At 42.2% G+C, this 25,184-nt stretch overlaps 1 protein-coding gene across 3 annotated transcripts; it reads right to left on the bottom strand.

Annotated features, from left to right (window-relative positions):
- Nucleotides 1-202: 202 nt before the first annotated feature.
- On the bottom strand, nucleotides 203-25,169 carry RRM2B (ribonucleotide reductase regulatory TP53 inducible subunit M2B). 3 transcript variants are annotated; one of them, XM_075920260.1, is made up of 9 exons: nucleotides 24,979-25,169; nucleotides 20,243-20,398; nucleotides 17,563-17,679; nucleotides 16,188-16,321; nucleotides 14,713-14,807; nucleotides 8,722-8,855; nucleotides 6,679-6,783; nucleotides 5,934-6,047; nucleotides 203-2,565 (listed from the first exon to the last, which is right to left on the bottom strand). In XM_075920260.1, the coding sequence occupies exons 1-9, from the start codon at nucleotides 25,030-25,032 to the stop codon at nucleotides 2,413-2,415; spliced, it is 1,062 nt and encodes a 353-aa protein (XP_075776375.1). In that variant the 5' UTR covers nucleotides 25,033-25,169; the 3' UTR covers nucleotides 203-2,412. The 3 variants fall into 3 exon arrangements, with proteins under 3 accessions (XP_075776375.1, XP_075776376.1, XP_006122492.2); XM_075920261.1 differs by lacking the exon at nucleotides 24,979-25,169 and adding an exon at nucleotides 24,792-24,930; XM_006122430.2 differs by lacking the exon at nucleotides 24,979-25,169 and adding an exon at nucleotides 24,767-24,911.
- Nucleotides 25,170-25,184: the final 15 nt, after the last annotated feature.

Below are 25,184 nucleotides of genomic sequence, written 5' to 3'. Positions count from 1 at the left end.
AGTTCTGGACGGCTTTTGGGACATCCACAAGTATTAGGGACAAAACCCTTTGTTAGTTGCACAGAGAGCTACCACTGCCCCACACAACAGAATAATTCAGAGAAAACGCGAGGAGTGCATGTTCTGTTTCCTAACTTGAGTCAAGATAAGAAGGCCCAGCTTCCCCCTATTAATCTAAAACGACGACTTCAGAGACAGTAGATTACATTGCTCAAATATGGTTTATTTAAATCATGTTAGGCTTTGCAATAAAACAAAGAATGAGCAAGCCACAGCCATCTATAGGAGAAAGAGATGCCTATCACATTCTTGACTTCTTTGCTCAGATTCTGAATAGGGAGCCAATTAGTCTAATCGTTTTTGAGTTGTGGACACCTATCCAGGAACTCAATTGACATACTTCACATTGCTCAGATGGTAATTATAATAGAAATCTAATTACATGACCCTATTATCCATCTCTTAATACTAAATGAACCACCACTGCAAACTGGTCCAGAAGTGAGAGAGCTCTCCTGTGGCTACTAGATGGCGCTGCAGCATTATCCTTAACCATTCTCAGGATTAAAGAATCTAGGTACTTATCAGTTCTGGGTGCATGTCTCAGGTAGAGAGACTGTGTTATATACTCCTAATAAGGAACAAACAATGGATATTCATTGCCACTCTTCACTCAGATTTTTTGATCTGGCACCAGTCCCAACAAGATCCAATAAACAGAGTTCGGCTGGATTCAAACAGCTGACCATTTGGTGAAAGGCTTTGTTTGTATCCTACCACTGATCTTAAATCAAACTCAAACAAATACAATTTTGGAATAACAAGAATGATATTTTAAAAGGCTACTTATATAAAGTGTTAATTAAAAGCAATCACATTTATTTTCCAAAGCAAAAATCCTTCTAGCATTGCATTCATTCCGTTTCCACATTATCTCATCTATACCAGGGAAATGAAGACTTCTAGCTGCAAAATAGTAGATGTAAAAATCTACCTACAAATTTAAAAGGTGAAATTGTTATTCCATCTACGCCAAATACCACTATGTCAAATTATAAACCCATCCTTTCAAACTGTGCCTATGCAATAGCAGTTACCTTTAATACAAACGAACACACACACACACTAGACTGTACTAAAAATCACACATCAGCATTTGTGCAACACTCACCAGTTAAGGGTTGATAGTCACAATATACTACAATATTTTAAAATTATTCTATGGTGTACAAATTCTGTTGTAATGCTTTGATGATGCACATTGAGCTTTCAATTAGAAAGATAACCATCACCATAGTATCTGAATTCTTAATGGTACAAGGCTCAAGTAAAAATGTTTTGGTACCTCAAGGGAGGGTGGGAGGAATGACACACCACCTTACATTACAAATGTGCTTGAGAAATTCAGAAGGATGGGAAGTGTAGAATATCCAGCTAAATGGGTAAAATAAAGAAGATATATAGAAATTGATATTTCAGTGTCAGATGCTGATCACAACCCCAGTGCAATCAGAGGTTAATGTTGGCCGTCTGCTTACTGTTGAGGCACTTAAATGTAAGTAGCAGCAACTGGATTAAATAAAGTAGGTGGAATTTGAATGCCACTGACTCATTCCAGGTCCAAGTTTTAAATATAGATGCACCTGATTTACAATACTACAAATCAAATCTTATATGAAGGATATTTTTCCTTGAACACTTGCTGCTAATACTGATAGGCCACATTTAGCACATGGCATGAAAGCTGCTTGAGTTACATCACAGGTTAACAGAGAAATCCAAGAAAATTGTATTGCTTGATCTGATAAGATCATACCATCATCGTACTTTATACCCCACTATACACACAGCAGTCCTTCCATTATTAAAGTTTTTGAAGCCGTGGAGAAGTGTACTCTACCATACGGACAAAGTGGAAGCACTGTTCTAGATTTGTGAATTTACATTTTAAAATAGTAAGAGGTCACAGAAAAATATTTACATGCAGTGTTACCTCACCAGGGCTCAAGATTAAAATACTGCGAAGAGTGAGGCAGATGCAGTTTGAGATAATTAACTAAAGCACAGGAATGCACCTATTGCAGCCATTTAAATAAGTCACCAAATCAGTTTTACATAAGTAACAAAAATGTGACTCAATAAGCTCTTTACACTATATCTCTTTAAGAAGCTGCATGAATTTCTTAAGAGGACATTTTTACATGGTGCAAAGCAAAAAGATATTTACACTATAGGTTATAACCTACATATTGTACAGATAAATTAGTCTATTCAAGTGTAAATTTTAACTTCACACAAAGTAGGAAGCCAGGAAAAAAAATCCTAGTCAACTCTAGAAGAAATATAGAAAACTTCTCAACAAGAAGTGAAATGGGAGAACAGGGAAAAGTCAAGATGCTCTCTGAAGAGAGATTAGAAATCTGCATCCAGAGTGAAAACATTGTCCGTTGTTTCTGCCATAACTGCAAAGCGCTGATACTCTGAAACCCGCTTCTCAAAGAAGTTTGTTTTTCCTTCCAGTGAAATATTCTCCATGAAATCAAAAGGGTTTTCTGCTTGGAAGACCTAAAAAAAGTAAACTTTATTAAATTGGAGTTCCTTTAATTGGCAACATGGTGCTTTTATGAATTCCCACATAAACAACGCAGAAAATGTCAATTAGCTGGAAGGGGGATTCTTTGAGATGAGTGGTCCCCATGTGTATTCCACACACAGGGTACGCTTGTGCTCCGTATGCCTGAAACTAGAGATCTGTAGCAAATAGTGTCTCTTGGTCCATGCATGCAATTGCTCTCCTTGTGCTCCAAACCAAAGACATAAAGGGTGACAGACAGACAGACACTGTACCAGTTCCTTCTCTTACTAAGAATCAGGTAACATCCAAAGCAGAGGGGAAGGAGGATGGGTAGTGGAATACAGATAGGGATAAATACATCTCACAGCACTTCCAATAAAGTAAAGAGCTGGTCCCTATATGTGTTCCGCACATCAGAGCGTGGTAAGCAGTAATCAAACAGGAGGAAAGTGCGAGGATGCAATTGGTATGGATATCTAACACTACTGTGTTCATGGCTGCATCTGCTAAGACAGCCTGCCCTAGAGCAAAATGCTTTGTAAAGGTGTGCTGGAGCCCCAGGTAGTGCTATACAAACATCCAGCATTGATATTGCTTAAAGAGATGCCACAGAGGTTGCTTGTGCTCTCAAAATATGGGTCTTCATAGCCTGTCTACGCACGTTACATGTGCCAAATGATAAAAGAAAATAACACATCCAGAGATCCACTTAACGAGTCTCTTGGGCTACGTCTAGACTGCAAGCCTCTTCCGAAAGATACTTTCGAAAAAGCCTCTTTCGAAAAAGAGCATCTAGACTGCAACCGGTACTTTTTGAAAAAGCAAGCCACTTTTTCGAAAGAGAGCACCCAGGCAGTCTGGATGCTCTCTTTCGAAAAAGCACAGTTTGCATTACATAGTGCCTTTTTTCGAAAGAGCACTTTTAAAAAAAGGCATTATTCCTCGTGAAAAGAGTACTGCCATCGAAAGAAAAGCCACGTTCTTTCGATTTAATTTCGAAAGAACGCGGCTGTAGACTAGACGCAGGTGACTTTTTTTTTTAAAAAGGCTACTTTTTTTTTGAAAAAACCCTGCAGTCTAGACACAGCCCAAGTCAAGAACACTTGTCCTTCTGAGTGCTCTGTTATGGTGCTTTTCCCACTCATTTTCATTCTTTGTGGATAAAAGACCAACACCCATCTGACAATCAGGGAGTGTGGTCTCTTCATTCCTGGAAAAATTAGGTTTGGGGAATAATATTGGTAAGTGAGTAAAATTGGTTAATGTAAAATTCTGAAATTACGCTAGTGATGAATTCTAGGTATAAATGGAGACCTCCTCTACAATATACGGTCAGCCATGAGTTTGCCCAGTTCATTCACCTATCTGGCTGACTTGATCGCAAATAAGGTGGCAGCCTTCATGGAAAGATGTGACATGGAACATATGGCCATCATTAAACTCTGGGATTCTTGGTACAGTCCTTTTTCATAGGGAAAGCTCCCCAGTGCAGAGAGAACCAAGCTAACAATAGTAGCTATGGAAACACTAACACATTTAAACACTAGAGTAGACAAACTACTAAGAACTATTTACAAAATATTACAGATATTTTAAGTGGAGGAAGATTAAAGTGGACACAGAATACCAACTCAAACCAGACAGTGGTAAGAAGGAACTGGAAAAACACTGGTCCATGCTGCCCTTTATACCTTCAATTCAAAAGCCCATGAGAGCAACTGAAAATGTGAGGATCAACAGACACCACTTACTACAAAACTCTGGCCTCAGGTGCCAGAAGCACAGACATATTCATATATGGAATACACATTGGGACCAGCACTCAAAGCAGCAGCACACACTTACTGGTAATTTCATTTTGTAAAAATAAAGCAGGGATTCTCCAGTGTCTCCACGTAATATCTAGACTGGCTCACCCCTGCTCAAACAACCAGCCTTAAAAACTAGCACTCAGCAAGGGAGCATGAAATATTACAGGAAATAAGATATTAAAATAGACTTGGTTCTCACTCCACTATAGCAGTATGATATAGATGTTTACTTTTCACACCCTGAGAAAACTCTACCTTGTATATCAATTAATGTTTTTGTACCAATGAATGCATCCAGCACAACAATCTCTATGTAACCCCCAATTTATTTCTCAGAGATTTACTTTTGTGTGTATAATTAAGAGGTTTATCCACAAAGTTCTCCTGTCAGCATTATTAATAAACCTCAGTTTTCCTCAGAGTAACACTATTTTTTAAGGTGCATTTGCTTCCATCAAAGCAAATTCAGTGTCATATAGACTAGGGATGTGAAAGCGTAACCATTTACACCAGTGGTCCCCAACCACTGAAGGATGCCGGGCGCCAGCGGGCGTGGCCGTTCGCCCGCTGGGCGCCAGAGGGTGGGGACACTTGCGCGCCCGGGGCCGGCGCCTCCCCCCCAAGCGCCGCACGCCCGGGGCCAGCGTTCCCCTCCCCCTCCCCCCCCAAGGGTTGCACGCTCGGGGCCAGCGCCCCCCTTCCCCTCAATCATCACGCTCCCGGGGCCAGTACCCCCTCCAAGCGCCGTGCGCCCAGAGCACGGGCAGCCAATCTGCGGCGCTCCCGGGGCCGGCGCTCACCATGCGCCATGGGCCAGCTTCGGCACCATGCATGCACCACGTGCCCAGGGCCGGGCCAGCCCCGAGCACTTGGCGGGTGCACACAAATGCCCCCACGGGTGCCATGGCGCCCGCGGGCACCGTGTTGGGGACCACTGATTTACACAGTTAACCAATGAGCCTGGGCTCATTAATTAACGTGCACGGTTACACGCAGTCCTGCCCCCCAATGCAGCTGCTTCTCTGTCAAGAGGCAGCAGCAGGGAGGCGGAAGCTCATAAGCGCAGGAGACAGTTTTTAAGCCACCTCCCTTCCCCACTAGTGCTGCTACCTCTGTATCAGTGGTGTATCCCATCCCCCCGGTATGTAACCACTGAACATTTCAGCAGTAACACATTCACTTAATGCTTGTAACATCCTCAATATGGACCACACAAGAAATGGGCATGGTGAATTGCTAACCTCATGCAATAAAAATTGTTCTGCTTCATTATAATCCTATAGAACTGGAGCACGTGCCTCCAATTTAAAATCAAGAAGTATTTACAGGGCAACCCTGTCCAAAGAAACAATGGTTTCATCTGTTCTAAATAATGAAATGTGTATACTGACACTGTTCTCTGTTTAAGAGACAGCAGAATGCATAAGTACAGCAAAAGTGCAATACCCAAACCTGTGGTAAGGTAATGCTGCACACAGACAACTTTGCTTGGCCATTTTAACAGGCCAGAATTTGTTGAAATGATCTTGTATCTCACACCTTCTTACCTTAGAAAACCCAAGCTCTGTAAGTAACCGGTCTGCCACAAATTCTATATACTGTTTCATCAAACTGCAATTCATTCCAATCAACCCCACTGGTAAAGCCTCTGTTAAAAATTCCTGGAGTAAAACACAAAAGTTACATTTAAAGAAGGGACAATTCAATTTAAGGGGAGTGAATAGTATCTACTTGGTGGTGGTATACCATTTGTGATGTTTCTATGAAATAAGATTCAAAAGTTGTTTACTCTTAAATAATTTGCATCATAAAAAAACATAGCAAATATTTCCTGTTTTGATCAGCTCTTTGCAACTTTCTATATTTTAGCATTGTTTATCACAGAATCAGTGAGAATTTTCACTGGTGTTTTAACTATGTGATAGAGCCAATTCTCATTAAAAAAAATCAACAAAAGTTTTTCCATTGAATTCAATGGGCTCTGGATCAGATCCTGTGTGTAGCTATAACAAATCACCTATAGGTAAATGTGACTGACCATGAAAGAGAAAATCCAACTGTGCTAGCCTTAACTTATACTATCAGTTGACTAATACTGTTAAACATAATTTCTAACTTTTGTTCTCAGCGACAAGCAAGAGTACCAAGAGACTGACTGTACAGAGTGTGTTGGTGCACATGTATGGACCAGTCATTTATTAGGAATTCCAGAAATTCTGCCAGAGCATCACTTCTTTACACATGAAAATTCTCGTGACAGTGATACTGTGCAGATTAGTCTCGTCTGCTCACCTGCTCAATTTCAACCGCATTAACAATTATCTCTTTGACTCGCTCTTCTGAAGGCTTGTTCACTAAATAATGAAATATTAGACAAGCAAAGTCACAGTGCAGACCCTGAAATACAAAATAATGAAAGAGGTTTAGTTTCTCCTGCCCCTCATGATTTGCTATTTAAAGTCTTGTACTAATAACTGTCTCTCTGAAAGGAATAACCTGCTTCATGGAAATGTTGATGCATTTCTCAGATCTTAAAAGGGCATTCACCTATACTCGGCAGAAATATAATTATTGAAAATCTACAAATTATGCTGAAAAACAGAAGACAGGAAAAACCAGTTGACTTACTTCAATTTGCTGATATTAATTATTTTTGGACAATCTTTTAAAACAAAGGGTATTTATATGGAACCAAATTCACTTCTACCCTCCTTACAGATGCTTTTGTAATCACGTTATAAGACTTGACATAAGTAGATTCATGAAGACTCTCATGGTTAAGTTATTTTAATTATTTTTATTAGGATTTGTCCTCCCCTCACATGACCTCCAAGCTTTTGCCAAAAGGAAGAGGTTAAATTAACAGAACAAGTTCATTACTGGTATCAAATCTAAAACTGAAAAATACTTTTTTGTTCAATATGCTGCGTTAGTCTGTACATTTTATTGCCACAAGATTTCATCAACGACATTAGGAATAAAATAAGATGGTTGAATAGATTATGGACAATAAGAAAACCCAGAGTGACAGCTGTGAAGATTAAAACAAATCAGCCAACCAAGAGTTTTGGAAGGGTTATAAAACCTCATAAGCCAACCTTAAATGGACATAAGAAATAAAATTACTCAGAGGCAATTTTTTTTCTAAACTACCTACCACAGAACTTCTTATATATTCCTTCAGTTCCACTGTTGCTGCCCATTGTCAGACACAGAATATTGCATTAGATCAGGATGCCTTCAGCTGCTTCCTGGGCCACCTGCCTGGTCACTGTGAGCTCCAGCGGTAGCGCCTCCCAGCAAGCTAAGCTGCTCAGCACCACACTGAGACAGTCCGCATGTGCAGAAGCTGCTGGCTGGTGGGGGGTGGGTGTGGGTGTGTGGCAAGAGGCAGGGCAGAGCATGCCTGCCGCGTCGGCCAGAGTGGTAGTGCCTCCCTGCGAGTGGAGCAGCACCACCCAGCACTGAGCCAGGCTGCAGCAGCGCATGTACAAGAGCTGCCAGGGTGGCTAGAGGCAGCGGGGGAGATGGGCAGCAAGGCACGTGGCAAGGCAGTGGCAGAGCTGGGCAGCGAGACGTGGGCAACAAGCAAGCAAGGCGGCGGTGGAGCCAGGCAGCGAGGCCAGAGTGAGAAAGGTCTGCGCTTGTGTAGGGTTACCATACATCCGGTTTTTCCTGGACATGTCCTTGTTTTTTACATGTTAAATCACCATCCGGATGGGTTTTTTAAAAGGCAAAAAATGTCCGGGATTTTTTGCCCTGCAAAGGGGATTGGGGAGGAGGCGGCAGCAGAACGTGCTTCAACAGAACGTTTGGAGCTGCACACCCAGACCATTCACAGCCACTCTGCGCATGGGCCCCAGAGTCTGGAGGGAAAAGCATGTGGCTCCGGTGAGACCCAGGGTATTACCCTCCACCCCACCAGATTTATGTCCCCGGCTCTGCAGGAGGGAAAGGGCATTGGGTTAGAGCAGGGGGGCTGACATCCAGCATCCAGCCCCATCAGCCAAAACGTGTCATCTTGCCAGCAACTCACCCTTCTCTGCCTTGCTGGCTTTCCCCTTCCTTCAGCTGTGTCTGCTCTCTCCCACCTTCTGCATCGTTTCATACTTTCCCCACCCTCCTTTTTCAGAAACTGATGCAATTCTCCCCCCTTTCTTATTTCACAGCTGCTAACAGAAATGGGATGAGGTCTTGCCCTTACTGGCAGGCGCATGTGCAGAGAAAACTGTGCCTCCTCCCTCTGGGTTGGGAATTCACTGGGAGCCCAGTGACACACTACTCTCAGCTACAGAAGCATTTGACCCCAAACAAATGAAACATTCCATATATTACCTCATCTCGACTAATGAGTTCATTGGAGAATGTCAGTCCAGGCATAAGACCCCTCTTCTTCAGCCAAAATATAGCAGCAAAAGAACCTGAGAAGAAGATTCCTTCCACTGCAGCAAAGGCAACCACTCTCTCCCCTGTTTAATACAATACACTGGAAATTAGACTCAGATAAATCAGATTTGCTTCTGTTTGTCAGGTATGCAGCTTACATTGGACACACTAATACCGAACAACACTAAATCATCATCCACTTAGTTACTGTATTTCATTTCACCACATGAGATTTCACAACATGCATGTATGTGCACACATCATTATATAATCACCAATGAAATGCAGCCACTTTTGGGATGAAAGGGGATAGCTATTAAAAGTGTTCAACATACAACAGCTTATAATAGGAAAAGAGGAAAAATAGCACATCAACTGAAAGTAGAGAGAGCAGAAGAAAGAATTTAATTGGTCAGAAAATCTGGTCAGGACTTTAGGCCTAATACTCCTGTTCTCCTAGTAGAAAGTGCCTTTGTGACTAATAGATAAGATTGGACAACACAGACTTTCTACCTGAGCCTCAACTCTCTGGATCTCAGGTTCCTACATAAAGGGAAGAGCATTCTCCTAACAGACAGGATGCAATGCATTGAGATTTGTAAAAATACTCAGCTGTCTATAGCTTCTTCCATCCAGGAAGTCAGAGCATTATTATTCTGACTCACAAAATCAGCTGAAAATTTTTAATGACCATAAATTATCTGAACCCATTTTATAACTCAGCCTAACAACAGTACCTCCCACTTCTCAGTAAATAATGACTCCACAAAGGCTATCGATGTTAACTTCAGAAAAGAGTGCCACCTAGGCTATGTCTAGACTGCAAGCCTCTTTCGAAAGATACTTTCGAAAGAGCCTCTTTCGAAAGAGCGCGTCTAGACTGCACGCGGAATTTCGAAAAAGCAAGCCGCTTTTTCGAAAGAAAGCACCCAGTGAGTCTGGATGCTCTCTTTCTAAAAAGCTTGTTTGCTGTCAAGAACACCTTCTTTCGAAAGAGCACTTTCGAAAGAAGGCGTTTTTCCTCGTGGAATTAGGTTTACCACCGTCGAAAGAAAAGCCGCATTCTTTCGATTTAATTTTGAAAGAACGCGGCTGCAGTCTAGACGCAGGTGAAGTTTTTTCGAATAAAGGCTACTTTTTTCGAAAAAAACCCTGAGTCTGGACACAGCCCTAGTGAATCCTAAGCACCACTTTCTGCAACATCAGAAGTTCCACATGAAGATCTCTCTTCCAGATAATGACTAGCTCTAAGCCTGTTCAGCCTCTAAAATTTAACTTTTCACAGCCCGAGGAATGATAGCTGTGCATGTAAATCCATACACTGAGAGGCTTAAAGGCATTTACCCAGAAAAAAAATCCACACCACGGCAGGAAATGCAGTATAATCTCAAGAACAAATTCAGCAATACTTTATGATTTGTTGTGCTCAAAATTCACCAGAACATTTTACTCTTAAAAAAAAAAAAAAAAAACCCCACTACTCAAAGCTGAATTAGTGGTAAAATCCTTTGAAGCACTATACTTTGACATCCATATTATCAGCAGATGTATTCATAATCAGAGTTGTTACAATGAACACTAAAGGAATTCATAATCACTCAGCTGAGATTTTTGAAGTCTAACAGAATAATTCTTAATACAAAACTTGAATGCAGAAAATTTTGTTCTTTTCTAACCTTTTAAGAGGTGCTCACTTACAAATGCTCTATTTTAGGAAATACATTTGCATTTGGTACAGAGAAAGTACAAATATTCATTTTCGTAATGCTTATGATGGCCAAACAGGCTAATCTCTTCACCAGCCATTCATCTGAAATGTCTCTTTAGTACCCTGGTTTCTTTTGCTGTGCAGGGAAAGTTATTCTTTAAACTGGTTAATTCCTTTCAACAAGTTTCTCTTTTCAACAATGAAAGTGAAGGAACCAGAAATGGAAGTGACTTAGGGTGGTCCATCAAGGTCCCTGAAAGGGGAATGTGGAACAGATGATCATGGACTCATGAGAAGGACAACCAGCACAATTATAGCAATTAAGCTGCCTTGTAAACCAATCACTGGAGCATACGGAGGTGCGAGTGTGAGTGTTTGTGGGAAAGGCACAACAGAGCGGAGATATTATTCAAAATGAAGCCATCACCCTGCTGTGAAAAATACTGGAAACAGCTAAAGGTAGAGGGTCTATGGTGAATCTTGAAGCACTATTCCATTTGCAATAGCCCTTTAATCACAATAATGAATTTTAACACATTCTGTGCATTAACTAGATGGCATGACAACAGGGATGTAAATATTGATCAAAACAGTTAACTGGTTAAACAATTAAAATTATTTCATTTAAATCATAAAAGTCTTAGCAAATTCTCTGGGAAGTATTCCAGGGCAGAGCTCTTTACCTGAAAAATCAAATAGTAGCTTGTCTAACTAAGACAAAAAATCTGCATCTGCTCTATTAAAATCAATAAAGTCAGGATAGAAAAGCTAGCTGAGGAGGGACAGCTATACCAATGTTTCTCAACCTTTTTTTTTTTTATAAAGTACCCCCTTTTTAAAAAAAAATTATAAGTACCCCCAGTACCTACAGTGCTCAGACACACAATTATTTTACCATTGCAACACATTTGTTTAAACAACTTAATCGTAGCCATGTGTGTGATGACATTTTTGTGTATAAAAAGTACAAAAATAATAAAGTGCTTTAAAACTTTAAAAAATTCAGTTTTCTCCAAACTTCAGTTGTGTTGATGTACCCCCCAGACTTCTCTCAAGAACCCCTAAGGGTACTCGTACCACTGATTGAGAAACACTGAGCTTTACCATAATGTCATGCACAGTGCATAAGAAAATGGAGTGAGTCAGTCAGAGTTTACCATTTACAGTAAACTTCCGATAATCCGGCACCTTTAGGACCCAGGGGGTGCCAGATTATCAGATATGCCGGACTATCAGAAGGGGGGGGCTATGAGAGGTCTGGGGTGGAGTGGAGAGGATGCGCCCCTTGGCGCTGCGGGACCAACCCGGCAGCACCCCAGTTGCTCTGTCCCAGACATCCCCAAGTCAGCCGCTGCTGGAACTGACCAGCGGCTGACTTGGAGAAGCCGGGCAGAGCTGCTCTTCCCCCGGCTTCCCCGAGTCAGCCGCTGGTCAGTTTCAGCAGCAGCTGAATCAGAGAAGCTGGGGGCAGAGCAGCTCCAATTGTCTGGCTGCCCGGAGCACTTCCGGGTTCATATGGTGCCGGACCATCAGGAGTGCCGGACCATTGGATGCCGGACCACTGGAGTTATACTGTATTCTCTTTTGAGACCTATTAAATCATCTAGCCCTCTCCCCACCACTGAAATTCCTTGATCTATACAGAGCTCTATAAAATCATGACTGGAGTGGAAAAATTGAATAAGGAAAAGTTATTTACTTATTGCCACAATATAAGAACGAGGGGGTCACCAAATGAAATTAATAGACAGCAGGTTTTAAACAAACAAAAGGAAGTTTTTCTTCACTTAGTGCACAGTGTATGTATGGAACTCCTTGCCAGAGAATGTGGTAAAGGTTAGGACTTTAACAGGGTTCAAAGAAGAGCTAGATAGCCACTGATGGACCTAACCTCTGTGAATCTATTAGCCAGGATGGGTAGGGGTGGGTGTTCCTGGCCCTTCTCTGGATGTGGGTGACAGGAGAGGGATCATGTGAGGATTACCTGTTGTGTTCCCTCCTTCTGGGGCATCTGGTATTGCCCACTGTTGGCAGACAGGATACTGAGCTAGATGGACCACTTATCTAACACAGCATAGCTGTGCTTATGTTCTTGCTCTACATCTTCCAGTGCTTCAGCCAGCCTTGTTTTAAGTAAGTTCCAATTATGGAGTTTGCTCTAGTTCAGCGGTTCTCAAACTTTTTGGGCTCCGGAGCCCTTTACGTGCGTAAAAATTTATGCAGAGCCCCAGCGGTCCACTGATTGTATGTGCTGTACCTATCGATGTTTCCAGTTTGTCAACTTCGCAGAGCCCCAGGGCTCTGCGGAGCACAGTTTGAGAAACACTGCTCTACTTAAAGCAAGCAGTCAAGCACAAGGGCTTGTGGCATTCCTGCTGGACAGCCAAGAAAGCATTTACCATTAGCCTAGGTGCAAGTAGCCTTCCTGAATGGTGTGTACTGGAATCTGGCAAGATACATGCTACAATACATCAATAGAGTATACAATCTGCACCTGCCCCTCCACATCTGAGATATTGTGATGCAAGCTAGTGAAGCTGTGATCCCTATGGCCTGGTTCTACAAGTTTAGACTAGAAAATAGCAGATTTCTAACCATCAGAAGAATGAGATTTTGGAACATCTTCCCAATAGGAGGAGTAGTGGCAGACTATCCAGCTAGATTCAAGATGATACATTTATTAATAGGATTATATGACAGAGTTACCTGCGATAGTAGGGGAGGAGACCCTAAAATCCAATAGAACCTTTCTAGTCCTATGTCCCAAAATTCCTTCACGCTGCTTCCATCTCTTCTTCACCCCACCTTTGGACATTCCTTATTTCACCTTTCTTCCTCCTCTAGGATAAACCCACTAACATCTCAGTGTCTTCATCACATGTACTCCTCCCCACCAAAACCCTGCTTCCATAGAAACACATACTGTATTTTAAAGCATCCTGATAACGTACACAGATAAATATCCAGGTATTCAGAGGTGAAATGTTTGGGCATTGGACTCTAGGAGCTTTGCCTCCTTAAGCTCACATACAGGTCATTTAAGAAAAGAACATTTATTTTTCTACTCCAAAGAATGGAATGCAGGTGCCATCTGCTGGTTTATTTAGAGACAGTTGATATGGGGAAAAGAATTAAAAGACAAACAGCATATTTACTGTAATACTGTAGCTCATGTGCAATAAATATACTTGACAACTCTAAAGACATACCAGACAATCCTAAACAATAACTGTCCATAAAGCTAACAATTAAATGAAGTACTCCGATTCTAAAACCTATATAACAACATTTCTTGCAGAAAGCCTACTGGCTGGCTCTTGCATACTGAAATATGTAACAAAGTTTTAATATGCTCATTAGAAATCTTGAATTAAGAGTGTCTATTTCTGAACGCTCCCCCCCCAAAAAAAAACATAATGAAGTTGAGCTAATTGATTCTTTTCACCCCCCACAGAAACAGCTGTGAGTGCAAGAAAGACAACAGAGTCCTGCTGTATATTGGAATTAATATACTGAACAGTCAGCTAAGAAAGTCAGAGCTAGTGAAACATCTATGCAACACACATCTGGCAATGGGTCTGGACAAAAGTGAAAAAATGCCATTAATAAGCAAATAAGATACATATACTTGTTATATCTGGCCTAGGCAACTCTAGGAAGATTGCGGGAAAGGAAATGGTTCCCCCCACAATGGACATTTGGAACTTGATTGTCAATTATTCTCAGTTGTTTTTGCTGAAGCCACCAATAATCACTACTTTGTTTGAATTTTACCAAAGATATTCAGGTGATCCCTCTTCCCCAGCACAATATATAATGTAATCTGCGTCTCAGTTCTTCCCATCCAAAACAAGAATATCTACAGTAATGAATCAAAAGTTCTTGCAGAACAAGATAATCTCATTTTTAGTTGGAGGGCAGGGGTGCTTGGACATACTCCAACAGTGAGAGTTTGAACCCTGGTTAAACTCATAATTGCCTTTTTATCCTATATTCATAACACAAGTGCCCCCCAGACACCACATATCATTATCTCAAGATTGAGATCTACACAGTCACCTAAACACTCTCTTTTTTTTAGAAATCACAGTTGGGCTTGAAACTCAGGATACAGTATCCTTTAAACTTAGGAGAAATTCTGCTCTGGAAAGTTACAGCTCAGTCCCAGAAAAATTAACCTTCGTTAATCTGGGGCATATAAAATAGAATCATCTAATTAAAAAGCTACATACCAAAAGTTGATTCTCTGTCTGCTATCCACCTCAGGGCCCAATCTGCTTTCTTCTTCACACAAGGCATTGTTTCAATTGCATTAAATAAAAATTCTCTATAGAACGGAACAAATGTAATATTATAAACACTTATAAAATATTTATATTACATTAGTGCCCAGAGACTCCAGCTGAGATTGGGATCCATGTGCTAGGCAATATATAAACACAGAATAAGACAGTTTTTGCCCCCACAGTTTTTACAATCTAAACAGATAAAGGCTACAAAAACAAACAGAGAGAAACAAATGGAAAGTGACTTATTCAGGTTCACACAGCAGATATGGGCAGAGCCAAGAATAGAACCCAGGTTTCTCAACTCCCAAATCAGTGTTTTATCTACTAGATTATGGTGCATCTCACTCCATGAGCCAAATGTTGGCCAGTTCCTGCTTCAGGAGCCTTCCCCTCCTGATTACTCTTGCTGGCCCCACATAGGAGCTGGGCACAATGTCAATCCCTGTGGATACAACTGCTAATTCTGGCTAGCACAACTAACTGTGTTAAATACTCCCAAAAGGTGTACAAACATTAGTTTACAAGGTGACACAGCAGCCATCTTCCCATTGCCCATGTTCCTTAGAGTTCCAGGAGACCTTAACCTGCCCCAGTGCAAGATGCTGCCCTGGACAGAGCTCTGCATGACTCTCGCTATAGGACCATGGTATCACCATACACCTGCAGCCACTTACTAACTTCTTTGCTATTGTTACTACTGTTATTATTTAAACTAGAGAGACTCTCCTTGTTGACATACAGGGCAAAACTCAGTTAAAGGGCATGACATGTCTCTTTACGAATGACTGGCTAATGTAAAAGCGGCGAGGAGTCCTGTGGCACCTTATAGACTAACTGAAGTGTAGGAGCATAAGCTTTCGTGGGCGAAGACCCACTTCGTCAGATGCATGTACCTGCATCTGACGAAGTGGGTCATTGCCCACGAAAGCTTATGCTCCTACACTTCAGTTAGTCTATAGGGTGCCACAGGACTCATTGCCGCTTTTGCAGATTCAGACTAACACGGCTACCCCTCTGATACTTGGCTAATGTAGTTCAAAAGGAATGTTTTGAAAAATATTGGCAACAAAAAGCTGTTTGCAAGTAAAGTGATAGACTATTACCAAACCCAGATCATTAAATAGCATTAAATTCCTACAGCATTTCATAACCAAACTGTTTTATTACTTATATTGCTCCGTAAAAAATATTAACTAATCCTTACAACACTCCTTTGATGTAGGTATTATTTCTATTCTGTTTTATAGATGAGAAAAACACCAGGAAATTTTTAAATTATTTAATTAAGGACACCCAGCAATTTACCATGGAAAAGAAGGCAGGTGATCCTGGCATGTGCTACATGACTAGCCCTTTAGACTGCACAGCCAGTACTGAGGTAATATAGTCAATGACTTTGTGACAACTGTGACAATTACCGTTTCTTGGGATCTTTGATGTAAGTGTCTATCAGCAAACTGTACATCTCCGAGTGAACATTCTCAATTAAAATCTGAAAGCCATAGAAACAGCGAGCTTCTGGGATTTGCACTTCCTGGCTGAAACGCTCCACCTACCAAAAAAAGTGCCAGTTAGAGTATTAGCATTGCCTGAGAGAACAGAAATGAACAAAAGCATCCCACACCCAGCCAACGGAGAAAGGATGAAGACAGTTGGATTGAAATATTTCACAAACATGCATGCAAATATCTAGCAGATTATGGAATTATTCTTTGAAAGTGAAATACAGATGTTTTATAGATAGCTTATAAAACTGTAATTAAGTGGTATGTTGTATATGTAATGAAAATATACACCAGAATACTGCAACACTGAAAACTTCACATTACACAAAAAAGATCAGAATTCTGGTTTGATATTAAGTAAAATGAACTTCCTATATTTTGTGTTTCAGAGAGACTATATCTATCTTTCTTCAATCCCACCCCTTTTTACAACGTATTCCCTATGTGTATTCCAGAAGTTATATGTGTGCAAGGTCCAAGATAGGTCATTTTCAGTCTTACACAACTGATTGTTTAAGGTGAGATATTTTGTAGCCCAGAATGTCTACAACTGGCAAATTCATATAATCAGAAAAGGGAGATCCATCACTTACTTGCAGGCCTGGCAGATTCAGCGATACCTGCAACAAGTCACCTTAATAAACATAGGTCCTTAGAATCGGTTTTAGTGAGATAAGAAACTCTGGCCAGGATATGGCAATATGCTAAGAAGAGATAATGAGATTTTAACTATCTCACTGAGAAACATTGATGGGATCACTGGAAAAGTTCACTACCACCTTCCCTTCTTAGTGAGCCAAAAATTAACACAGTCCACTTGAAGGGAAATGCAGGACGATGTAGCACTTTAAAGACTAACAAGAAGGTTTATTAGATGATGAGCTTTCGTGGGCCAGACCCACTTCCTCAGATCAAGCTCATCATCTAATAAACCATCTTGTTAGTCTTTAAAGTGCTACATTGGCCTGCATTTTGCTTCAGCTACCCCAGACTAACACGGCTAGATTTCTATCACTTGAAGGGAGGACTTAAAGACTATTTACATGAATTGAGTGTTTAGAATCTTTAAGACTATACTAATGTGGTCCTAATTTGTCTTAAATATTGGCCCAGGGAGAACAGGTTGCTCAGATGTCTAAGCAAAACTGAGATTATGTGGCAGAGAAAAAATGCAACTACTAAATAACAGACACTTGATTATATTAAGTCAAAATTGAAATGAAAAGTTTTAGCTAGTCTTATAAAAGGTAACTCACAAGAAATGGGCTATATTGTAAAGATGCCTTACCAAATTTTCATTTACAATTCCATCACTGGCTGCAAAAAAAGCCAGGACATGAGAGATGAAGTATTTTTCTTCTGATTTCAGCTTGTTCCAGTGAGGAAAGTCCTTCGATAAATCAACCTTATGGTATAAAAAGAAAGAAAAATACAATTATTGTCCTTTAACATTGATAACACTTGAAGAAAAATAGAATCTTAAACAAATCAATGATGTAGAGAGTTGAGATCATATTTGAAAATGTTTAGAGGATTTTACTTCATTTGTAAAGAAATTTAAAAATCAAACACAGTGAAAGCAGTGAAATATGGTAATGTATTGTCACCATAATACAATGTAATTGCTTTGCAGCTTATAAATGACACTTTCTTCTCTGTCCACCACACAAATACAGATCTTTGGAAATTCAGAGAATATGTACACCATTTAATCACTAGAATGACCACTAGATACCTGATATTACAGCATGTCCAAAGGTATTTCTAATGGAAAAACAGAATAATTTACATTTATGCAGAGTACTTCATTTGGAAGAAAGGAAAGTGATCAGGAATAGTCAACATGGATTCACCAAGAGCAAATCATGCCTGACCAACCGGATTGCCTTCTAGGATGAGGTAACTGGCTCTGTTGACATGAGAAAGTTGGTGAATATGATATATCTTGACTTTAGCAAAGCTTTTGATATGTTCTCCCACACTTAACTGCCAGCAAGTTAACGAAATATGGATTGGATAAATGTACTGTAGAGTGGATAGAAAGCAGGCTAGATTTTAAGGTCAACGGGCAGTGATCAACGACTTGATGTCTGGTTAGCAGTCAGTTTCAAGCAGAGTGCCCCGAGGGTTGGTTCTAGGGCTGGTTTTGTTCAACATTTTTATTAATGACCTGGATGAGGGTCATGGATTACACCCTCAGCAAGTTTGCAGATGACACAAAACTAGGGGGAGAGGTAGATATGCTGGAGGGTAGGAATAGGGTCCAGCGTGACCTAGCCAAATTGGAGGATTGGGCCAAAAGAAACCTGATGAGGTTCAACAAGGACAAGTGCAGAATCTTACATTTGGGATGGAAAAATCCCAAGCACTGTTACAGGCTGGGGACCGACTGGCTAAGCAGCAGTTTGGCAGAAAAGGTCCTGGGATTACAGTAGATGAGAAGCTGGATAGGAGTCAACAGTGTGCTTTCATAGCCAAGAAAGCTAACGGCATATTAGTGTGCATTAGAAGGAGAATTGCCAGCAGATCTAGAGAAGTGATTATTCCCCTTTATTTGGCACTGGTAAGGCCACATTTGGCGTATTGTGTCCAATTCTGGGCCCCGGACTACAGAAACAATATGGATGCATTGGAGATGGTCCAGTGGAGGGCAACGAAGATAATTAGGGGGCCGGAGCACAAGACCTATGAGGAGAAGCTGAGAGATTTGGGCTTGTTTAGTCTGCAGAAGAGAATCTTTAACTACCTATAGGGAAATTCCAAAGAGGATGGAGGCTGTGCTCAATAGTGACAGATAACAGCATGCGAAGCAATGGTCTCAAGTTACAGTGGGGGAAGGTCTAGGTTGGATATTAGGGAAAACTATTTCACTAATAGGACGGTGAAGCACTGGAATGGATTACCTAGGGAGGTCTTGGAATCTCCATCTCTAGAGGTTTAGGTCCCAGCTTGACAAAGCCTTGCCTGGAATGATTTAGCTGGGGTTGGTCCTGCTTTGGGTAGGGGGTTAGATTCAATGACCTCCCGAAGTCTCTTCCAGCCCATGACTTGCACACTATGCCTCTGTTAATGAATACTTAAATTCCATTGCTTTTGTGTAAGAGTATCACATTTATGACTTATGTCGAGGCCAGGAGTGGCCTGAGGCCGGCTGCAGCAGCTGGTGCCCCAGGCAGGCGGCGCAATTGACGCTCCCACCTGTATGGCCATGACGCCATCATCAGGTGCCTGGGCCAGCAGTGCTCTAGGCAACTGCCTAGTTCGCCTAGGCTCCCGGGCCGCCCCTGGTCAAGGCTGTGATCCACCACACCTTTCAGATGCTTCTCTGCAGCACTGCTGCCATGCCCATTTTCCACCATATAGTATTTATGATTTTGTTTTTTCTTCCCCAAGTGCAGCACCTTACATTTGCCTTTCTTGAATTTCATTTTGTTGTTTATAGCAGTTTTCCAATCAAGATACTTCTGAATTTTAGCTCTATCCTCAAAAGTATTGGCAACCCCACAACTTTGTGTCATCTGCAAACTTCATCAGCATGTTCTCTCTACCTATATCCACATCATTAATACAGATGTTCAACAATTGACCCAAAACAGTTCCCTGTGAACCCTACCTGAATCACTTAAATCTCTGTTCTTTACTTTTAAACTCATTCTTGTTTTAGTACAATATCAGTGAAAGTAAAGTGTGAGTCTTCAGCTCAACTAACAGGCTAGTGTGTACGCTGTCTCTTTGGAGGCAAAGAACTTAATAATTTGTGACCATCGCAGTGAGACATTTCTAGGGTTCACTGACCATTAATTGCATGGTTTAGATCAGCAGAGTCTCAAGGAACTTGCTGGTGAAGTGGACCGACTGGAATGGCAGGAAGCTGACAGTCTAATCTCCAACAAGGATCACTCTTGCTGGACCAGAGATCATACAGTGGCTTACGGTTCTGGGTGTTCTGATCAGAACATCACACTCACCTCTTCTACTGTCCAGAATGAAGCTTGTGCCTTTTTATACATTTTCCACAAATCCGGGTATTGCAGTGGGAAGATGACAAATCGACGAGGATTTTTTCTGAGAAGAGGTTCTTCATTTGATTTAAAGTCATTTTCAATTGCACATGAAGAGAAACCCTTAAGAAAAAGCATGTTATATCAGAAGATTATTCTCCAATTGTAACTCCACCACTTAGCTTAATTATTTTAAAAAGTAAGATAAAAAAAATCCTTAGAATGAAACCACTGAGACATGCACATGCCTGAACCAAGTAACTGAAGGATCCTCTCCTGTAACTCTTGCTCTTCCGTCTGCCATCCCTACTATTTACTGCCATTGCTTGTTCTTTCTGCCCAGCTCTACCTAGAATAATTTTGGGTGCAGTAAATTAATAACAGTACCAGACGTTTCTCTCATTCTAGAGGCAGCAAGAAGGGGGAGGGGTCTTGCGTGAAACTATGAAGGTTAACCAATGAGCCCCGGTCCATCAGTTAATCATTTACATGAATGCATCACATCCCTATTGTGTACCTTCCACTACTCTGATTTCATCTTAGCTGGATGTCATCCTTCTGTTTAAATCTGTGGTATCCATCCAGTTCTGAAGCAGTAGCCAATATAGCAGCTACAGCTATAGTGAATTAGCCACATTATTCTGAAAATGTAAATAATAGAGTGGCTACTGCTATAGCCAAATAGCTACATGTGGCAAGTGGCAAGCATGTTGGAAACCATGGATTTAAATGATGATGGGCAGCCAGCAGTGCCCGTTTGATATCAGGCAGTAGTGAGTTCATACTCCCAGATTCATTCACATTACAACAGTCATACACTCTAGTGCTACAGATTTGTCTGCCTTTTTTGGAGAGCTGCACATCCAATTCTAGCTGAAAAAGAGTAATCAGAATGCAAACATCTACAAGACATCATCAGAGCAAATGACTGCAAGGAGCACCCAAGAGTTGGTTCAACTGCCACATCAAAGCAAAGGAGCTCTAACATAAGTACTTAAAGACAAAAAGGGACAACAGGACCACTAGTAATAGTTATATCACCTTGCCAATACTATGAGCATTGGATACCCAGATAGTTTGGATATTATATAAGAACCCCATATAGACAGCTATCCTGGAGCTGCTGTGGTGGAAAGCATATCCAAGAAATATTACATAGTATAAGATAATAAAGCTGTAGGAGGAATGTAAATTATTGTGTTAAATGGAGCTAGGAACCCCTTTCTGACTCCTCAACCTTTAAACTCTACCACGTCTCCACTCAAAATTAGGGATGTTAAAAAGAATTTGAGGTAAACATGTAACCGCTGACAATTTCAGCTACATCACAAGGTAACATCCTCCAGCATAAGAACAGCCTTCAGGAGCGCAAGTGCAATTGCTATTCTACCCCTCGCTATCTTCTGCCCATCCACTCCACAATTCCCCACCCTCTCAGCTTTGGCTCAGAGGGCCTATACAAGAGGGAAGTAACCTGGAAAATGATGGAAGAGATCTCAAGGCAAACCACTGAGTGGGAAAAGACATTCCAAAACTGTGGGAACAGTAATATTTTATCACCATTGACATGGAGATTAGCATCGGGACAATAAATACCCATACCACCTGGAAGGTTATGACCTGGGCACTAGGGGTATTATCTGAAAAATGCAGTCATGTTTCCAAAGGAGGAAAAAAAAGACAAAAGGTGAAATATTCATGGAAGCAGTGATTTCATCCCAGCAAATGACCAAAAGACAGAAGGGCAAAGGGAGTAGAAAAGTAGCACATGGCCCTGCAAAATTTCACAATACAGACAGAAACAGCTTTGTTGGAGCACCTTTTGTTACAAACGTCAAGCACAGGACATTACAACCCAGACTTGTAATGTCCTGTATGGTATGGGGAACACACCATAATTTCAAATTGCAAATCCTACTAACTAGGGATGTTAGATATCACATAACTGAATAGTCATGTAACTGCATGAAATCTTAGTGGTTACACGACTATTCGATAGTCCCCAGGGGCGGAGCTGGCAGCCAGTGTGCTCTTGGTACCACTCCCAGGGTGACAAGTGGAGCCAGTCCATGAGGGGAGCCAGTTTAAAAAACTAGCTCCCTGCGCATACCAGCTGTCTGCCACCCCACACTGCTGCTTCTGATGCAAAAGCAACAGCATGGAGTGGCAGTGGCCCCTGTCCATGGGAAGGGGTCTGAGTTCTCCATGGACAGAGGCTGCTGCCATGAAGCCGCCTCTGCTTATGGCAGGCCAAGGCTTGCCACAGACAGAGACTCGGGCCCACCACTGACAGAGACTGCTTCATAGCAACCTCCCCTGGCCATACCCTCTGACAGAGGCAGCAGTACAGAGGGAAGAGGGCAGGAGACACTGCAGAGCCAGTGCTGAGGAGGACTGACTTTTAAGCTAGCTCCCCCCCAGCACCAGCTCCTGCTTGGCAAAAGCAAAGATATTTACTCTCTTGATTAAATGCGATAACAAAGCAGTCTTACATTTCCAGAGGGCCAAACTGGACAGTCTCTAGGAAAATAATTAATGGACACAAATCTGATATCTGAAAAGGCAACACACAAAAACCTGCTGGGGAACATTTTAGCTTGCCACAGCACTCATTAATGGATCTCAAAGTTACCATATTGTTTCATGCCAATTCCACAAGCTAACTCCACAGGGAAGCCTTAAAACTTAACTTCATTTATAAGTTTGATTCCTGTCACAGAAGTATGAATAAAGATACTGGCTGGATTGTCCACTATATTCCACATCTTAATGACATAAAAAAACCAAATAATGGGTATTCAAGACCAATCAGCACCTTCTCTGTAAGCTTCATGTAGCATGGACACTAATGACTATTTCTTCCCCCCTTTTTTCCCCCGTTCTTTTTCCTTCTCTCCCCCAATCTTCTATTTATTTAGAAACTGGACCTTTAATAACTCCACTCATCTGAAGAAATGGGTTGGGCCCACGAAAGTTCATTATACCATCTACATGTTTTGTTAGTCTCTAATGTGCTGCAAAACTATTTGTTGTTTTTTAAGTACATTCTCTTTCCCCTTAGCTTTCCTTTTCTTCTCTCAGCCCTTTGGACAGAATGTCAAAGACAAACTTATCAAATATCAAAGAGATTCCTTGGATAGGTAATCTCCCTGTCTTATGTATAAGTATCTCATCATGCCAATAAGCCTACTTATGAAATTAGATACGTTTTGCATACCTTGCCTGCTCTTCCATTTCTCCAGAAATGTTAATGGTAGAACTACCTGTTGATACAGCTCCACATACCAGTGGGTTCAGTGATACTACTACAAGTGTAGACAGGACATGCTGTATCTCCTAGATCTGCTCTATGATTCTTGGACTTTGAAAGTATTTGCCTGTCCACTACAATATCATGCCTCCCCACCCCAAAAGATTCTTATAGATAATTTTTCTTCTAAAGCGTCCTCTGTATTCCTCCTCAGTCAATTCAGGATTAGGGATATAAGCAACTTGCCGATTAGGAACCATCTTTTAAACTGGCTCCCCTCAGCACCATCTCTACAGGGAGTCAGGGGAGGCAGAGGTGCAGCAGAGAACCCATGCTAGCGGGTACCAAAGCTGTCTCACTGGCGCAGGGTCCCCACTGTTACTCTTGTACATTTCAAAGGCAGAGGCACAGCAGAGCGCCCCCCCTTAGCAACTAATCGAGTAGACGAGGACTACTCAATTAGCTGATTAACTGACATTTAACATTCCTATTCAGGATTATAATTCTATCTTTGGAAAAAGCTTCCTGTTTTTCCCAAACCATATGAAGTTATGTAAATATGTATAAGCACAATAGTTGCCTCATGAGAGCCTATTTTTTAATTTTATTTTCCAACAAAAAAAAATGATCTGCCCTTTCCGGAGGCTGCCCTCCCATTAGTCTCTCTGTATGTCCATGTTGTTGCATAGTACTATTCCTGGCTGAAGATTGTCAGTCACACACGCCTATTTTTTTTTTAAGATACTGAGAATCTATCATTTCTGTACTGTAACTCATTCCCAGTCCAGTCAAGAGTATAGAAGAAATACTCTGCAATCCCCTCTTTCCTTCTCTAGGAGAATCAAGTGAATTTGATTAGATCAAGTGAACAGAAAACTACGTGGGAAGGTCTGAAGGTAGCCAAGCATAAACCAAGTAACTAGCAATGCTTGGGACATGACAAGGATCACAGCCCCCAGGCGCTGCAGGGAGCGAGGGGATCCCAGCACTATGCGGGGGTGGGGAGGGAGGGGAGGAAAGGCAACGCGCAGCCCAGCTAGGGGGTCCCAGCTGGGCTCGGGGAGGGGTAGGAAACCCGGTGGGGGAACAGGGCAGAGGGGCGGGCAGCAAGGAGGCTAGAAGGGCCCCCCCCCCGCCTTCTGGTTCCCACGGCCCAGCTGTTCTTCGCCACCGCACCAGGATCGCGTGGCCCCGGGAACTGGGGCTTCACAGAGCCGAGGAGCCCCTCCCCCCCCCCGCACCTGAGCACCCGCGACAGTCGCTGACCCGTTAGCCCCAGCGGCCTCCGCTCCTCACACACGCTGGGAAGAGACCGCGGCGAGCACCTGCCGCGCCGCCCTCCCGCGCTAGGCCCGACCCCACCGCTCAGGGGTCACGCGCCCGAGCCTCCTCCCCAGGCCGCTAGCGGCCACAGGCAGCGCGAGCCAGCGGGGCCCGCCCCCGCAGCACTTACCCGCCCCGGCATAGCGACCTCCTGCGGCGGAGCGCGAGCGGGCCGCTCGCTCATGGCGCGCGCGCGGCAGCGCCACTAGCCGGCAGCACGCGCTCACTCAGCGCTGCGTCGCCCCTGGGACGTTACAAACGGCGCGGGTGGTCTGCGGCTACGGAGCATGCGCGTTCCGACTGCGCGTGCTCGGTGACCTCGGCTGAAGCCGCTGC

The sequence above is a fragment of the Pelodiscus sinensis genome, chromosome 2, assembly GCF_049634645.1.
Source record: "Pelodiscus sinensis isolate JC-2024 chromosome 2, ASM4963464v1, whole genome shotgun sequence".
NCBI classification, from domain to species: domain Eukaryota; kingdom Metazoa; phylum Chordata; order Testudines; family Trionychidae; genus Pelodiscus; species Pelodiscus sinensis.
The sequence above is the reverse complement of the archived record's forward strand: the minus strand, read 5'-3'. Positions and strand labels throughout refer to the sequence as shown.

Excerpts from the sequence above, each read along its gene's own strand:
- RRM2B (XM_075920260.1), bottom strand. The coding sequence starts at position 25,032 with ATGAGCGAGCGGCCCGCTCGCGCTCCGCCGCAGGAGGTCGCTATGCCG. Across the intron at positions 16,322-17,562 it reads GAATTGTAAATGAAAATTTG|GTGGAGCGTTTCAGCCAGGA; the intron begins GTAAGGCATCTT and ends TTTTTTTGGTAG. Across the intron at positions 14,808-16,187 it reads ATCAAAGATCCCAAGAAACG|AGAATTTTTATTTAATGCAA; the intron begins GTAATTGTCACA and ends TCCGTTCTATAG.